The 19,156-nt window shown below is 44.4% G+C and overlaps 1 protein-coding gene across 1 annotated transcript in view; it reads left to right on the top strand.

The window, feature by feature from the left end:
* Positions 1–19,156, top strand: part of DOK2 (docking protein 2) — a 52,335-nt gene that overhangs the window by 21,037 nt on the left and 12,142 nt on the right. Inside the window, exon 2 of the mRNA XM_040346134.1 lies at positions 4,812–5,099. Coding sequence (XP_040202068.1) covers positions 4,812–5,099 — 288 coding nt within the window. The remainder of the gene's footprint in view (positions 1–4,811; positions 5,100–19,156) is intronic.

Raw genomic sequence — 19,156 nt, 5'->3', positions numbered from 1 at the left:
AGTCACGACATAACCCCTTTAGAAAGGGCACGGTCGTGCCCTTTCTAATGGGGTCATGTCGTGACGGTCGTGCCCTTTCTAAAGTCTGCATGCGCCGAAGATATTGGCACACGGGTACATTGTAAATATCTCCTAAACATGTATGTTTAGAAGATATTTCCAGCACCTACTGGTAAGCCTTAAAGGAGTTGTAAACGAAAAAAAAATTTCACCTTAACTACTTAAGACCCGGACCAAAATGCAGCTAAAGGACCTTGCCCCTTTTTGCGATGCAGCACTGCGTCGCTTTAACTGACAATTGCGCGGTCGTGCGACGTGGCTCCGAAACAAAATTGGCGTCCTTTTTCCCCCACAAATAGAGCTTTCTTTTGGTGGTATTTGATCACCTCTGTGGTTTTTATTTTTTGCGCTATAAACAAAAATAGAGCGACAATTTTGAAAAAAATTCTATATTTTTTACTTTTTGCTATAATAAATATCCCCCAAAAACATATAAAAACATTTTTTTCCTCAGTTTAGGCTGATACATATTCTTCTACCTATTTTTGGTAAAAAAAATCGCAATAAGCGTTTATCGGTTGGTTTGCGCAAAATTTATAGCGTTTACAAAATAGGGGATAGTTTTATTGCATTTTTATAAAAAAAAATGTATACTACTAATGGCGGAGATCAGCGATTTTTTTCGTGACTGCGACATTATGTGGGACACTTCAGACAATTTTGACACATTTTTGGGACCATTGTCATTTTCACAACAAAAAATGCATTTAAAATGCATTGTTTATTGTGAAAATGACAATTGCAGTTTGGGAGTTAACTACAGGGGGCGCTGATGGGGTTATGTGTGACCTGAAGTGTGTTTACAACTGTAGGGGGGTGTGGCTGTAGGTGTGACTTCATCGATTGTGTCCCCCTATAAAAGGGATGACACGATCGATGCTGCCACCACACTGAAGAACGGGGATGCCGTGTTTACACACGGCTCTCCCCGTTCTTCAGCTCCGGGGACCGATCGCGGGACTCCAGCGGTGATCGGGTCCGCGAGTCCCACGGTCCCGGTCACGGAGCTTCGGACCGGGTCGCAGGAGTGCGCCGCGGGCGCGCGCCTGCGACCCATGGCTGGGGTACTAGTACAGGATGCACCTGTACGTGGATGTGCCCAGCCATGCCATTCTGCCGACGTATTTGTGCAGGAGGCGGTCCTTAAGTGGTTAATGCAATCAATGCTTTAAGGCCCCCCGTTTTACTTACCTGACCCCTCGAAAGTCCCGCGCTTGGTCCCGAGATCCTCTTCGCCGCTCAGCCTGGCCGCTGATTTGCTAGAGCGGATAGATGGATTGAGAGCAGCGCAGCCATTGGCTGGCGCTACTGTCAATCACATCCAGTGATGCAGCGCGCCGAGGGGCAGGTCCGAGTGATACAGTGAGCGGCTATGACCGCTCGCTGTATCACGGGAGCGCGCCCGCAAGGACTCACCACCATGCGAGCTCTCTCGCATGAATGCGGTGAGTTCTTGCAGGGAGGACCAGAGACAGCCGCCGAGGGACCCCCAAAGACATGGATCGGGGCCACTTTGTGCAAAACTAACTGCACAGTGGAGGTAAGTATAACGTGTTTGTTATTTTAAAGAAAAAATAATTTCTATAGTGACCCTTTAATATAGGCTTACCTGTAGGTGAAAGTGGTTGTACAGAGTTTACAATCACTTTAATGACCAAGGCATTTTTTGTGATACGGCACTGCGTTGCTTTAACTGATAATTGCGCGGTCATTCGACGGTGTACCCAAACAAAATTGGCGTCCTTTTTTCCCACAAATAGAGCTTTCTTTTGGTGGTATTTGATCACCTCTGTGGTTTTTATTTTTTGCTCTGTAAACAAAAATATACCGACAATTTTGAAAAACATAAAAATATATATATTTTACTTTTTGTTATAATAAATATATATATATATATATATAAAAATCTTCATGAGTTTAGGCCAATATGTATTCTTCTACATCACATTGCACAAGCGCACTTTATGGTGTGTGTATATATATATATATATATATATATATATATATATATATATATATATATATACACATATACATCAAAAATATGTTAAAATAAATCATTAAAATATTCATAGCGCTTAGGAAGTTCATGTATAGATATAACAGTTCCACTTGTGTCAATAAAAAAAGCAGGATGTAGGATAACTGATAGTCCACTTTAAAAAAAGTTGTTGAAAAACCCAAATCTTTGCAGATCCAAATTCCAGATAATATCCTTATTGCTTGTATGGGAATCCCCCAAAGGTAATACACTTACCAGATGGTAACAGGTTGAGAGCCCATTCACACCTCCGCAACAAAACGCCCGACGCCGGACGCTCGTGCCGCTGGAGGGGAGAATTCCCATTGCTGTCTATGGAGATGGTTCACATCTCATAGACGCCGTACGCCTGCCGCCTGAAAAAAAGTCCCGGACCCTTTTTTTCAGGCGGCATTGGCGTTCGGCCATACAAAGCAATGGGAAGGCTTTGTTAAAAAAAAAAAAAAGTTACACACTCGCGGCAAAATACGCCGCGTACGCGGCGTATCTTGTCGCGGAGGTGTGAATGCAGCCTAACAGGTTAACAGCGTATGTTTTACTGGTTGTTCTTAGCAGGTGAGGCTGGATCTGTGGGTGGATGTTGGATGGCTGTTAATAGCACACTCAGCATACCTCCATCTGAATGTTGCTCATGACAAGCAAAGAAACAAAAGTGCACATAGCGTAATCCAGTAAAAAATGATTTATTAATTAAATAAAAGTGATCCCAAGTGAGTGCGCACTTACATTTTAACAAAATATAAAATGCATGTAATATATCATTGGATCCTGATATACCTTCTCACCGCTGGAGCAGTGTTCCTGGGTAAGGTATTACAGCTGATCAACGGCGTGGGTTGCTGATTTATTTATTTTAATATATTTTTGATGCAGTTTTATTTTACTATAGTAGTAGCTTATTTATATATCATTATTTTTGCATGAGTGCTGAGGGAGAAATATCTTCTATCCGTATGATTATTTCTCATTGTTTGTTTATATATATATATATATATATATATATATATATATATATATATATATATATACACATACACACACTATATTGTCAGTAGTATCGAGGCGCCTGCCTTTACACGCACATTAACTTTAATGGCATCCCAGTCTTAGTCTGTAGGGTTCAATATTGAGTTGCCCCCCCTTTGCATCTATAACAGAGTCAACTCTTCTGGGAAGGCTGTCCACATGGTTTAGGCGTATTTCTATGGTAATGTTTAACCATTCTTCCAGAAACGCATTTGTGAGGTCAGGCACTGATGTTGGATGAGAAGGCCTGGCTCGCAGTCTCCGCTCGAATTCATCCCAAAGGTGTTCTATCGGGTTGAGGTCAGGACTCTATGCAGGCCACTCAAGTTCCTCCACCCCAAACTCGCTCATCCAAGTCTTTATGGACTTTGCTTTGTGCACTGGACCAAATCATTTGGTGAAGGGTTGATCATAGTGTGGGGTTGTTTTTTAGGGGTTGGGCTTGGCCCCTTGGTTCCAGTGAAGGGAACCAAGAAATTTTGGATGATTTCATGCTCCCAACTTTGTGGGAACAGTTTGGGGATGCCCCCTTACTTTTCCAACATGACTGCGCACCAGTGCACAAAGCAATGTCCATAAAGGGGACTACACTGACCCCATGACACCTACACTGACCCCCCTGACACCTACATTGATCCCCCTGACACATACACTGATCCCCCTGACATCTACATTGATCCTCCTGACACATACACTCACCCCCCAACACCTACACTGACCCCCCCTGACACATACAGTGACCACCCTAACACATACACTGACCCCCCCGACACATACACTGACCCCACCGACACATACACTGACCCCACCGACACATACACTGACCCCACCGACACATACACTGACCCCACTGTGACAGGTGACCTGTGTAGTGTAGCCTTACCTGTGTAGTGTAGCGCATCCCATTCATGACCACTTTGAGACAGCAAGCTGCACGCACCAGAGAGAGAGAGCCAGTATAGGAGAGCCGTTCCGCAGCTAACCCGATTTTCCAGTATCCAGCGCAGCCGCAGTGTCATTCCCACCTCCTCCTGGACCCAACAGCACCTATGATGAACTTCACACGCACAGGCTGGACTTTTTGTATGTCACTTAGCCACGCAGAATAAGTGGGAGATCATTCCCTGTTGCCTGTGTAAAGGGCTCGGGGGTAATAATGCATTTAGGGATATCGAGACCTGAGGCTTTTTGGAGGCACATTCGGGGCTCCAGCCCCCATCAGCCCCCCTTCCGATGCCACTGCAGTGAACACACTCACTGTGTTCCCTAATAACTGTGTAGTAAACTATGTGTACCATGCTTCAGTTTGTGAATGAACAGGAAGCCACTCAGCATGGAGCACTTCCCATTCATTCACTGTCCCATGCAGCTGAGGCTGCAGAGAAAGGTATGTGTGTTTGAGCTTTGGGGTCCACACCCTAATGCAATGATGCAATAGGCTGCGCACATCTATGTCGCACATCTATGTCTATAATTATGTGTAAATGCCAGTAGGCTGATTTCCCCAGTTCTAAAATATTTTAGGTCCACGTCTATGAGACGTAAATATACTGTAGTTCATATGACTGCCATTTGGTCTGGCTACACATTTTGGTATTGTGTATATACTATATCCTATACGTTGTGTAATGTACTTTTGCCTTCTATGGAGAATAGAAATGACCCTCTCTTTTTGTTGTTACAGAAGTGGAAGAAGGTATGGGGAGTTTTGTATGGAACTACACCCACAGGATTGGCCCGCTTAGAACTGTACGAGGGTTTTCAGCCCCCCGAGATTTGCCGCAAACAAGAGTGCTGGAAGTTACTTCAGCTCAGCGAATGTGTGAGCTTATCAGAGCGCTCTAATGAGAGCAGCCCAAAGGACACCCGGGTCTTTAGCATCGAGACCACCCAGAGGGTATATCTTATTGCCAGTGAGGCCTCCGAACAGCCAAATTGGGTGAAGGCACTCTGCAGCTTGGCATTTCCTCAGGTGAGACGTAAACCCAACAAGTATGTCAAAATGGCGGAGCTTAGGCAACATGCAGCTTTTTCCTTTCTAATTTGTACATTTGTGTTGTCGGTTTGCACTTTGATTGTTCTTGTGTCTTCTGAGAATGAAGTTCATTCTTAGAGGTTCTGCGTTACTGTCAGTATTTTGTACTTCTGGTTTGTTGTAACACTGCCCTAAACCTCACTGCCATGCTTAACTATTAATCTATCCCCTAAACCTAATCCTTAAAGCGACATTAAAACCTCATAAAAAAAATACAATAGCAAAAATATCATACTTATCTGCTCTGTGCAATGGTTTTGCACAGAGCAACCCCAATCCTCCTCTTCTGGGGTCCTCCTCCTCTTCGGCGAGTGCCCTCATGGAAAGCCGCTTTCCATGGTGCCACCCATGTAGGCTCCTTCCCAAGCCACCCTGTCTGTGTCTATTGACGCAGAGCGGGCGGCTCGGACCTGCAGTGGTGAGAGCCCCTGCTCTCATGCACATTGCTGGATCGGATTGGGCTCATGTAAGAATAAGGGGGGGGGGGGGCTGGTGGGGATTCTGCAGCACAGAAGGTTTTTGACCTTAATGCATAGAAGGCAGTCCTAACACTATATTAATTTTGAGAGTCTCAATTGGAGCACATATATTGCAGTTGGATAGATTCATCTCTTCCCACCCACACGCATATGTGCAGCCTCTCAGTGGGTGGGGCTTTAAAGCTGAGCGGCCCTATGTAAACACAAAACTGTGCTGACAGCTCGTGCCTTGTATGCTTCCAGCACAATCACCTGCGGGGGCCAGAATGCTCATGATGCATTCTTATGATCGGGAGCTTTTCAATCATCTAGAAGTTCTTAAAGGGCCAGAAGGACGCAAAGGGGTTAAGGGCAGGTTTCGGCCATGAGGCCTTAATCATTGCCATGATTAAGGCCTGGTGGCTTTTTTGACTGTTATTCACCTGCATCAATGAAACAATGATTTAGCTGACTTTCATGGCACCAGCCTTTCTCCTTTCTTGCAAGGCTTATACATGGAGTTTATCAGAGACTTCCCAGGCTGAGCGCTGTGTTCTTGAGGTTTACCAGGCAATACATAGGAGGTAGTAGCTCGGATGCACCTTGTGATGCAATTGCCTATATGCTTCAGTCTAATGCTCTCCCTGCTAACTTAATGCTGTGGGTTACAGGTAACAGGTGTTTCATGTGTGATTCATCTCTCTCTGTAAAGACTGTTCATATGTTAAATAAGGCTAGCTTTTGAAAGGCCTTTAATTGTGTGACAAGGCTGTCTACAACCTAGTGATTCTCAGAGGTGTTAATAGGTGTCAAACTGGAAGCAGACGAAACGTCTGCTTAGGAAACTCAAGTGTGTGAAGGTGGTTTGTTGTTTAAGGAATGTGCAGTGATTAGACATGATAATTGTCGGTCGGTGCCGACCTGTCTAGAATGTTTTAGTAATTAGCCTTAGTGTGTGATTGGGGGGGGGGGGGGGGGGGATTTCATTGTTGCTTCAATGTCTTGGACTGTATAAAAAGCTGAGAAGAAAAACCATTAAAGTCTGTCTTGTTCAAGCAGTAAGCTTGTCTCATGTGTGGCTTTCTGGGCGATTCCAGGGATATCCCTCCTCGTGGAATATTGGGGTGATTTTCGTTATGGGAAGAAGGGAACGTTGACGGGGATATCATACCGATACCGTCACAATTGGTTGGTAGCAGTGGGATTTTCCCTTCTATTCCCCTTCACACCCGGATTCCAAGCAGACACTGGAAGAACTACTGGAAGTTCGTGGAAGGATTGCTAGCAACAAAACCAAGCGGGTCATCATAGCAGAATCAATGGAGATAGACCAGGAGGACGGGATTGCAGCAACGCCAGCAGTACAAGAGATGGAGACACCAGTGATTCAGGAGGAGGAATCGCCAGCCAACAAGCTAATGAGAGAGAAGCTAGCGTGGTTCGGCCCGAACCCAACGCCGGATGTGGTGCTGAAAGTGATGGACCTGTTAGTAAACGCAGAGCTACAGAAGGATAAACAAATAAGAGATGCAGAGCTACAGTTAAAACTGGCAGCAGTCCAACAAGCAGCCGCACATCCTCCAAACAGTGAGTACAGCACAGCAGACACAAGGAAGATTCCGTTTAGCGCTTTTAAAGCTTTTGATGAAAAGGACTGTGAGATTGATAACTACCTGGCAGACTTTGAGCGACAATGTAACCTGCACCGAATAGCTAGAGGAGACTGGGTTGCAATATTGTCAGGCAAACTGTCAGGCAAAGCTTCTGATGCTTTCCGGACCGTGCCAGATCAGGATATCCATAGCTACGCCCGGGTTAAAGAAGTGCTCCTAGCTCGTTATGCAGTAACCCCAGAGTCCCACCGACAGAAGTTCAGGGACTCACGCAAAACCACGAAAGACTCTTACGCGGAGTGGGCATGCCAGTTGTCCCTGTCGGCCTCTAACTGGGTTAACAGCAGCCAGGCCACCACCGCAGAGGACATTTTGCAACTAATGCTCCTGGAGCAATTTTACAATCACATCCAGACGGATGTCAAAGATTGGGTGAGAGATCGCAGGCCCATGACTCTACCAGAGGCCGCGAAGTTGGCGGATGAATATGCGGATACTCGCAAGACGAACCAGGTCACACCACGGGTACAACCTCCACGACCAACGGCGCCCTCACACCCACCAGCCGCTAGATACCAACCTCCTAACAGACCGGTGACATCTAGCCCTCGCTACCCACGCCAGGAGGACAACGAACAACGCTGCTTCCGGTGCAAACAGCTGGGTCACTTCAAGCAGAATTGCCCCATGAACGACAACACCAGGTCAAATTGGTCTCAACCTGGGTACCGCCCACCAGCAGCAGCCCATTGTGTAGACTCGGCTTGGGATCTCCAGGAGCTGGGTCCGGAAGAACCATCGGACACCGTTTACGAAGTCCTCACGGTACAATCTGGTATTACGGACAACAGGGAACACCATTGTCAGCTGGTCATGGGCGACAGCCATGAGACGGAGGGGCCCTGGAGGGAGCTGAGCAGAAAGAGGCACCGCCAGCTACCCCCCAAGAAGAAGAGGTCCTGGAAGCCGTATAACAAGCTGACCTGGGAGGAGAAGAAGCGACTGGAGGAGAGGGAGTCGCAGCGGGCATCCCAGATGCGGGCCGAGATGTTCACCAAGGGCCCACCGGTGGCCCCTTACACCACCACCCAGTTCCTGATGATGAAGGACCACGTGGAGAGCCTGCAGGACATGAGCAAGCAGGAGCTGATCCGTGAGTACATAGAGCTGGAGGAATGCATAAGCCGCATGGAGGAGGAGAACAACCACCTGAGGTCACAGCAGGCTGACCCCCCCAGGCTCCATGAACTGGAGATGGAGCTGGAGAAGCTCCAAGAGGAGAACCGGCGGCTGCGGAGGGAGCAGGGGGTGGCTGATCTTATGGGGCTCTGATTCCCCTCCCCCCCCGAACTCTGAGCACCAGTGCTACAGCATTTCAACAAATATAACTTTTTCTTTTTATGAATCTCCTGTGATTGTCACTTCAGAGCCATAACCTGCCCCCTCCCATAGCGGGACACCTAGACGGCGGCGCACAGACCCATTCGCTGTCTTCACACTGACTTCTGGTGACTTTGCAGATCACACACAGACTTGGACTGACCGGCGTGTGATCTGACGACCCGGTGACATACCTGAGTCTGAAGCAGTTGTCAAGGGAGTTAACCTCGGACTAAAAGCTCTGAACCCGTCAACCCTACTGGACCAGGGAAGGTCCAACCGGGTTTGCCGGAGCAGGGAGAAAAGGGGGGGCCATTGTGATGCAATTGCCTATATGCTTCAGTCTAATGCTCTCCCTGCTAACTTAATGCTGTGGGTTACAGGTAACAGGTGTTTCATGTGTGATTCATCTCTCTCTGTAAAGACTGTTCATATGTTAAATAAGGCTAGCTTTTGAAAGGCCTTTAATTGTGTGACAACGCTGTCTACAACCTAGTGATTCTCAGAGGTGTTAATAGGTGTCAAACTGGAAGCAGACAAAACGTCTGCTTAGGAAACTCAAGTGTGTGAAGGTGGTTTGTTGTTTAAGGAATGTGCAGTGATTAGACATGATAATTGTCGGTCGGTGCCGACCTGTCTAGAATGTTTTAGTAATTAGCCTTAGTGTGTGATTGGGGGGGGGGTGGAGATTTCATTGTTGCTTCAATGTCTTGGACTGTATAAAAAGCTGAGAAGAAAAACCATTAAAGTCTGTCTTGTTCAAGCAGTAAGCTTGTCTCATGTGTGGCTTTCTGGGCGATTCCAGGGATATCCCTCCTCGTGGAATATTGGGGTGATTTTCGTTATGGGAAGAAGGGAACGTTGACGGGGATATCATACCGATACCGTCACACACCTGTTCCAATCAGGGGCAGGTTTTCCTGAAGGGAGCCCATGACTCCTTAGGCCTTGTACACACAAGGAGACATGTCCGCTGAAAATGGTCCGCGGGCCGTTTTCATCGGACATGTCTGCTGGGAGCTTTTGGTCTGATGTGTGTACACACCATCAGACCAAAATCCCCGCGGACAGAGAACGCGGTGACGTAGAAGACACAGACGTTCTCTAACACGGAAGTTCAATGCTTCCACGCATGCGTCGAATCAATTCGACGCATGCGCGGGACTTCGGGCCGCTGGTTATACGTCATAACCAGCAGACATGTCCGATGAGTCGTACTAACCATCGGACATGTCCGACAGACATGTTTCCAGCGGACAAGTTTCTTAGCATGCTAAGAAACTTTTGTCCGCTGGAAACCTGTCCGCTAGGCCGGAAAACTGTCCGCTAGGCCCTACACACGACCGAACATGTCCGATGAAACTGGTCCGCGGACCAGTTTCAGTGGACATGTTCGGTCATGTGTACGGGGCCTCAAAGGTATAGGGATGCACAAGACACCCAGCAAGGGCACAATAGTAGCTGAAGGTATCCCATGCGTGCCTACGCCAATTTACCACCTGTGAAAACAAATAACAACCACCCCAACCTATATCTTGCCTTGGCTGCAAGGAGCACATGGAAGAACAACGCACATAAAAAAATAAACATAAATTTCCAGCTAGCCTGCAACAAAACCCAATTGACCCTGTCTAACAGGTCATATAAAAAGAAAACTACTGGAGCAACCACAGTGCTTTCAGCTACAGATATCAGTGGGGACTTGTTCTAAAGTGTTATTAAGGGTTGCTGAGAAAATGATGTAAATATCTGACTGCCCATAGCCCCTGACAAGAGTTCCAATTTAAAGCAACACTTTTGCTAGATTAAAGAGTAACAAAAAAAGATGTCTCTGTAAAAAATAGAATAAATGCTTATATGTCCTGCCGTCCACTCCACTGTTCTTTAGTAGAATGAAGAATGTCTGAATAATCAGCATTTTCACACTTCTCATGCTAATGTTAAAACTAACAAATTGCTACCTACTGTGAAAAGAAGGCACTTCCAAGACTTTAGCCATTCTGGGAGGAATCTGCTATTTAAGTCCAAAATACTAATATCCAGTCACACTTGCCATCTCCGCACCCTTCTGAGCCCTACAAATGGCCCATCACGCTGATCGGGTGGCCATAGCAACAAGCTTCCATTGTCATTTCTGCAGCCCATAATTAAAATAGAAACAATCCCGTGAGCACGCCTTTCATGCATCAGTCCCTATATTTATTGCAATCTTGGAGATGGGCTAGTTCATCGGTGATCAAATTTAGAACAAAGAAAAAGTCCATCTCCTGAAGTCAAAGAAAAGTATAGCATTTACATTATAAAAACATTACCGGTAGTCAAAATGAATACTGTTTTAATATGCTTTTAACAAGCACGTTTGAGTAGATAGCATGGCATGTGTTCAGGTGCACTGCAGGGTAATCGTGCATCTGTCGCTAATACAGTCAGTGCCTTTAAAAAATATTCATACCCCTTGATATTTTCCACAACATTTTTTAATGTATTTTATTGGGATTTTATGTGACAGACCAACACAAAGTGGCACATAATTGTGAAGTGGAAGGAAAATGATAAATGGTTGTCAATTTTTTTTACAAATAAATATCTGAAAGTGTGGCGTGCATTTGTATTCAGCCCCCTTTAGGCCTCATTCACACTACGGGCCGTTCGGGTCCGTCTGTCACGGACCTGAACGGCCGCTCCATGCATTCCTATGGAGCGTCGGATGTCAGCGGAGACATGTCCGCTAACATCCGATCCGATCCGCTAAAAACAGACGTATGGGGGCCACGTCCCCATCTGTCCATGCGGATCGGATCGGGTAAGATCTGATCAAAACGGATATGCTGTCCGTTTTCATCAGATCGCTCCATAGGACACAGCGGTGCCCGACAAGCCCCTCCCCGCTCAGTGAGCAGAGAGGAGCTTGTCATCCGTCGGCTCAGCGGAGATCTGCGGACTGATCTCCCGCTGAGCCGATGGGAGCAGGCGGACTCCGTAGCAACGGAGTCCGCCAAGTGTGAATGAGGCCTTACTCTGATACCCCTAACTAAAATCTAGTGGAACCAATTGCCTTCAGAAATCACCTAGTTAGTAAATAGAGTCCACCTGTGTGTAATTTAATCTCAGTATAAATACAGCTGTTCTGTAAAGCCCTCAGAGGTTTGTTAGAGAACCTTAGTGAACAAACAGCATCACAAAGACCAAGGAACACACCAGACAGGTCAGGAATAAAGTTGTGGAGAAGTTCAACCACTTAAAGCGGAGGTTCACCCATAGAGAACACATTTTCCCCTTAGATGAATGCTCGTTTTGTCTAGGGGAATCGGCTAGTTGTTTTAAAATATGATCCGTACTTACCGTTTACGTGATGCATCTTCTCCGTCGCTTCCGGGTATGGGCTGGGGGACTGGACGTTCCTTCTTGATTGACAGTCTTCCGAGAGGCTTCCGATGGTCGCATCCATCGCGTCACGATTTTCCGAAAGAAGCCGAACGTCGGTGCGCAGGCGCAGTATAGAGCCGCACCGACGTTCGGCTTCTTTCGGCTACTAGTGACGCGATGGATGCGACCGTCGGAAGCCTCTCGGAAGACTGTCAATCAAGAAGGAATGCCCGCTCCCGAAGACCCATACCCGGAAGCGACGGAGAAGATGCATCTCGAAAACGGGTAAGTACTGCTCATATTTTAAAACAACTAGCCGATTCCCCTAGACAAAACGAGCATCTATCTAAGGGGAAAAGGTCAACAAATAAATAAATGGGTGAACTCCCGCTTTAAGGACCAAGTTTTTTTTCTGAGATTTGGTGTTTACAAGTTAAAAACATTTTTTTTAGGAAATTACTTAGAACCCCAAACATTATATATATTTTTTTCTAACACCATAGAGAATAAAATGGTGTTCGTTGCAATACTTTTTGTCACAGCGTATTTGCGCAGCAGTCTTAAAAGCACACTTTTTTGGGGGGAAAAAACACTTGTTTGAGTTAAAAAATAAGACAACAGTAAAGTTAGCCGAATTTTATTTTATATTGTGAAAGATAATGTTACGCCCAGTAAATTGATACCCATTAAAGTTGCTCCCGCTCATGGACTGGTGACAAACTTTTACTCTTAAAAATCTCCAAAGGCGACGTTTAAAAAATTCTACAGGTTGCATGTTTTGAGTTACAGAGGAGGTCTAGTGCTAGAATTATTGCTATCACTCTAACGATTGTGGCGATACCTCACATGTGTGGTTTGAACACCATTTTCATATGTGGGCGCTGCTCACGTATGCGTTTGCTTCTGCTCGCAAGCTTGTCAGGACGGGGTGCTTTAAAATTATTATTATTTTTCTTATTTATTTTACTTTATTTTCGTTATTTTTACACTGTCTTTTAAAAAAAAAAATTGGGTCACTTTTATTCCTATTACAAGGAATATAAACATCTCTTGTTATAGAAAAAAGCATGACAGGTCCTCTTAAATTTGATATTTAGGCAAAAATGCAAGAAAAATAAAATAAAATTATGTCATTCTAAAAAAATATATATATATAAAAGTCCCTTTTAAGAGCAATGGGCGGAAGTGGCGTTTTGACGTCGCTTCCTCTCTGCAGTAATATGGAGACAGGTGGGGACCATCTTCCCCTCACTTGTCTCCATACACTGCTCCGGTAAGCGGCGGAGGGCACTGGAGAGCGGCAGGAGGGGGGGCTCTCCTGCCGCAGATAAAAGAAGCCGCTACAGAGACCACTTTTATCTTGTATCGGACCGCTCGCTGAAGAAGAGGATACTGGGGTTATGGTAGCTAGCTATTCCTCTTCAAACAGCCAACATATTCCTGCAGCGGGCGGTCCGTAGGTGGTTAAAGCAGGGTTAGGTTATAAAAACATATCCCAAGCTTTGAACATCTCATGGAGCACTGTTCAATCCATCATCTGAAAATGGAAAGAATATGGCACAAGTAGGACAGTGCATAAAGTATATACAAAGGAAAAAATGAATTACAAAAAAGACAAAAAGACATACACAATTGGCTTTTCACTATGAAAATAAAAAAGACTAAAAACTAAAATGAACTTTACTGAAATCTCTCCGTTGACAGAAGCATGTTGGAAACCATGTGGAAGTTCCCCAGCCAGAGGGATCGGCTTTGTAGGAATCACCCCGTCGGCCATATCCCATGTTTCTCAATGTATTGAAATATGGATGCGGGTTGGACATTTCCCCTTGGCCAATCAACCCTGGGAGGTGTTCCTGTCCCAGCCCACAGGGTGTTCTAGTTTCCAAGTTACTACATTTTCTAAGTTACCAGAGTTGAATTGTTCCAGGATGACTCCAATCGCTGTGTCGGAGATAGGATTTCCGACACCAGTGAATTAGCCTGATCGAGACAGTAGCAATCACTGTTCAGCTGCTGCAATTAGGCGCCATATAACAGTTTTGTGTGTTTCTCCTGGATTCTAAATGCGCTTCAAATACAGATTTACATGTACTTGTAGCCCAACATGTGTACCTTCAGAAGGAATTATTTTCATCTGAAGCTATTTTAGCTTTTATGAGAGATAAAATAGAATCCTTAGATGTGTTGATATCAATCAAAGTTGGCAGGCCTTGTGACTGTCCCCTGCTGTTTCTTTAGCCAAAATGACTAGGCCTCTCCTTTTGAGGCTTCAGAAAGGTGGCAATCTATTTTAACTTGGATGGGATACTTTTACTGGCATCTAGATGTCATCTCTAGCCTAGAAGCTGACTCTGTCCTTTCAAATGCTAATTGAAGAATATATGTTAATGACTGATTACTGAATACTGTGAATATTGTATCTCTAACACAACTATATCTACAATTACACAACGTCTACACATCACATCTCAGCTACTGGCACAATTTCCCTACTCTAATGCATTGTACACACAATCGGTTTTCCTGGCGGTAAAAAGTCAGTCGGGAAAACCGAGGGGAAAACCGAGAACCTGCTCGGTAGCTTTTTCCCCTACACACGGCCGGGGGTTCTCATTTTTCCCGCCGGGGTTCCCGGCTGTTTTCCTGTCGGGAAAACTGAGATGGATCATACACACGGCTGGTTTTCCCGGCCAAAAGCTGTCATAGCTTTTTCACCAACGGGAAAACCGGACGTGTGTACGATGCATTATATTTATGTTACATTCCTGTTTATGTTACAGCAGCAAAAGGGTTAACAGACCAATAGTTAACAGACAATTAATGTTCATTGTTAGGGTTTGCAAATACTTACATTTTCCGCCTGCACTGTTGAAAGCTGCCTTCAATTCTGAGAAATTAACTACTGTATCCTGTATCAATGTGGAGGTCAGCAAGAGGCATAGGATGCATTAAAGGGGTTGTAAAGGTACAATTTTTTTACCTTAGTGCAGTCCTTCTTCACTTACCTCATCCTTCGATTTTGCTTTTAAATGTCCTTATTTCTTCTGAGAAATCCTCACTTCCTGTTCTTCTGTCTGTAACTCCACACAGTAAGGCAAGACTTTCTCCCTGGTGTGGAGTGTCGTGCTCACCCCCTCTCTTGGACTACAGGAGAGTCAGGATGCTCTCTACATTGCAGATAGCGAAAGGAGCTGTGTGGAGTTACAGACAGAAGAAATAAGGACATTTAAAAGCAAAATCGAAGGATGAGGTAAGTGAAGAAGGACTGCACTAAGGTAAAGGAAGCTATTTAGAAAAAAAAATTGTACCTTTACAACCACTTTAAGGTGAAAAAACACGTAGGTTTACAACCCCTTTAACTATTGGAAGGGAGGAGCTTGTGGGGATAAGAAATGGACATCAGTGATTCTTGTTTATATGAAATAAATTGTTTGTTATTTTTCTTCTTAGCTGTTTTATTTTTCTTTCATCCTTGCTGGGGTGGTTGGGATGGGTTATGAATGCTCTCCCCCGGCTAATTCTAACCGCTCCCCCACATAGGACTGTACACGTCTTCCCGACTACAGTCTGCGTGTACTTTTGACTGAAGGGTAGTGACTGATGCTTTGATAGCCATCTTTTACACTTTTTTTCTATCTTCCATTATTAAACTCTTTTCTTATGCCCCCCCTTTTTTTCCTGCCCCTCCTGAGTTGGAGATGGATAATGTAAACATCATATCACTGAACGCAAAGGGTCTAACATACCCGAGAAAAGACAAATGCTTTTAAATTATCTGAACCACTTCTATGCTGATATAGCATTTGTAGAAGAAACTCACTTCAGAGATGATAAACTTCCTATTCTCAGAAACAGATTTTATCCTCTGACCTATCATTCTACTAACAAGATCACTAAATCCAAAGGAGTCTTCATACTACTATCTAGTAGACTACCATAGACTTGCCTTGACACACTCATAGACTCGAATGGACGCTTTGTGTTCATTAAGGGTTTAATTGGTGACTTACAAGTGACATTAGCAACTATCTATGCACCCAATGATCATCAGGATATCTTTGTTAACCGTACTCTAGACAGACTTATGGAATTTTCAGAGGGACAGCTGATTTTAGGTGGAGAATTCAATGTCCCCTTGATTCCCACTGTAGACACCTACTTTCCCTCTGTCCCTCCTGGCTGCCACAAATGGATAGCACAATCCCTACATAGAGCTCAACTAGTAAATATTTGGCGATTGCAACACTCAGGAGAGAGAGATTACACATTCTACTCTTCCACCCATAAAGTCTACACAAGGATAGATTACTTCCTGGTTCCTCATGGACAACTTCATGCTGTACATGACTCTTCCATTGGTGAAATAATGTGGTCTGACCACGCTTCCATTGTACTGACTTATGCACTCTTGGACTTACCTTCCTCCAGGACTCATTTTTGGAGGTTGAATGAAAGTCTATAGGTACTAGAAGAGGTAACTATAGTTTAACTTTTACTTCCAAACAAATGACCATTTAGATTGTGACCCAGGGATTCTGTGGGAGGCTCATAAAGCAGTTATCAGAGGTATACTTATTAAGCACGGTTCAAAGATTAAAAAGGAATGTGGGAAACAGCTTGTTATGCTCATCTCCAAAATGTACACTGGTGAATCACGGCACAAACATGCCCCCACTCCCTCTCGAGAACTAGAACTTATGTCCCTCCGTAAACAAATCACTAACCTATTACAGTATAAAACCAAAGCGGCTTTGCAATTCTGTTGCAAAATGAGTTATGACTCCGGTGAGAAAGCTCTGGCCAGATCGATCAGAGAGCATAAAATGACAATGTACATACCTCAAATTGTGCCACCAGCAGTATTGTCCAAACAGATTGTACAGCAATTCAAGAAATGTATAACCTACTAGATTAGTCTCCTCACAAAATTCAAATTGAAGATTATATCTCATTGTGCCAGCTCCCTAAGCTTCCAACCGAAATTCAGGAAGAATTGGAAACCCCCTTTAAGCTAGAAGAACTACAGCAGGCAGTCAGTACAGCGAAAATGGGTAAAGCCCCAGGCTTTAACGGTTTTAACTTACAATACTATAAAACTCTTCTTCCGATCCTTGGCCCTTATATGGTGAAACTATTTAATGCGGTCGGGTCAGACACAGTCTTTCCTAGAGAAACCTTGAAAGCTCATATCTCTGTTATTTCCAAGGAAGGTAAGGACCCAACATTGGGTGGCAGCTACAGACCCTGTTCACTAAGATCTTAGAAACCCATCTAGCACAACACCAACAAGAGGTAGTTCATCTAGACAAAGTGGGATTTATCCCTTCTATGGAAGCAAGGGATAACACGGCCAAAGTACTCAATCTGCTTTATGTAGCCAACACAACTCATTCACCTTATGTTTTTCTTGGCACAGACGCTGAGAAGGTGTTTGATTGTGTAAGTTGGAAATTTATGTTCTCGGTTCTTCGACATATGGTCTTAGGGGAAACCATGATACAATGGATCGCCAAAATCGATTCCAACCCGACTGCTCAAGTCAAGGCCAATGGAATACTCTCCAACCCTTTCCCCATTACAAATTGAACAAGACAGGGGTGTCCACTATATGGTGGTACCCAATACAAAATATCAGCGTATGTGGACAATTTACTCTTCTCTTTAATGGACCCTCCTCTGAGAATTTGAACTTTGTGGGGCACTTTCAAATTTGAAAATAAACTTTAATAAGTCAGAAGCCATGTGAGTCGACATATCTTCTACCCTCTTACTGACTTAAAAATCCAGTTTTAAAATCAAATGGACAGACTCAGCATTAAATTTTTTAGGCACATATATCCCCTCTGATTTATCCCGTACTTATGAATCTTATTTTCCACCCCTCCTTTTGCAAAATTGGCATAAATTGGCATTATTGGGTTCTTTGGGCACACGAAAACTCTCACTACCCAAACAATACGGCAGATTGGTATTATCAGGCGACCCATCTTGGTAGATTTATCGATTGGCGCTGTCATCATAGTTCTAAACTCTGGGCACAATTAGAACAGGTGCAAATGGACATTCCGTTAAAAGGTGCTTTGTGGTGCTTTAATCACTTACCACCTGCACTAACATCGCACCCTTTACTAGGCACAACACTTTGTATATGCTCATGGGTCTATATGCAGACTTCCCTCTCTACCTGGGACTCCAACTTATTCCCTATTTTAGGGAACCCACAATTTACTCCTGACCTCAGACCTCATGCGTTCAGGATCCTACACCAATCAGGTCATGACCAGGCAGCTAATTTTTTAGTGGTGGATCGGTGGCCTTCTATAGCATCGTTGGTAAGCGACACAGTCCCCTTTAAGCTTCCTTTTTAGAACACCCTCCAGTTACAACATTTCCTAAATTCTTTTCCAAATTCTCAGTGTTTTGCTCACCAATTGACAACTTTTGAGGAGTACTGCTCAGATCATGGAGCCCTACCACAAGTTTTATCTAAAATCTATAATCTTTAAATACTCCCTCCGAATAGAGACATCTACCCTATATGAGAAAATAGGAAACTGATTTGAATCGTACATTCACGTCAGCCCAACAACAACATATTAACAGATTCTCTAAAATCATCGATCTGAGACCAACTATAACATATGACAAGATGGTACCTTACTCCTCATATGTTACATAAATGCTATCGAAATAAAACTGACCATTGTTGGAGATGTCAGGAGGGCACAGGAATGCTGCTCCACATATTTTGATCCTGCCATAAGTTGACATACTTTTGGGCAGAAGTCCAAAAGAATTACTCAAAAATTTACAGAATACAAGATTCCTGATGATCAAGCTTTCTTCCTGCTACACGTTTCCACCATTCCCGCAAAAATGTATAAAAAAACAGTTGTATGACACATCTCTTCACTGGAAAAAACAACTACCACGACTATTGCTAGTTGGCTTCACAAGACAGAGGATACCAATAAAACGGAGGACTTCATACTTACAGCACAACATAAACGTGAAAAATATTCTAAGACCTGGAGGCTCTGGAACCTGTTTGTCCTCTCTGAAGAGGGAACGGCCCTTTTCGGATCATAAATCCTCTAACAAGCCATATTGAATGACTACCTCTGTTGTCTTGAATTATCACCATCTCAAATCTCTCTCCCTCCCCCTTCTTTCC

This window comes from Rana temporaria, chromosome 3 (assembly GCF_905171775.1).
Source record: "Rana temporaria chromosome 3, aRanTem1.1, whole genome shotgun sequence".
NCBI lineage: Eukaryota > Metazoa > Chordata > Amphibia > Anura > Ranidae > Rana > Rana temporaria.
The sequence above is the reverse complement of the archived record's forward strand: the minus strand, read 5'-3'. Positions and strand labels throughout refer to the sequence as shown.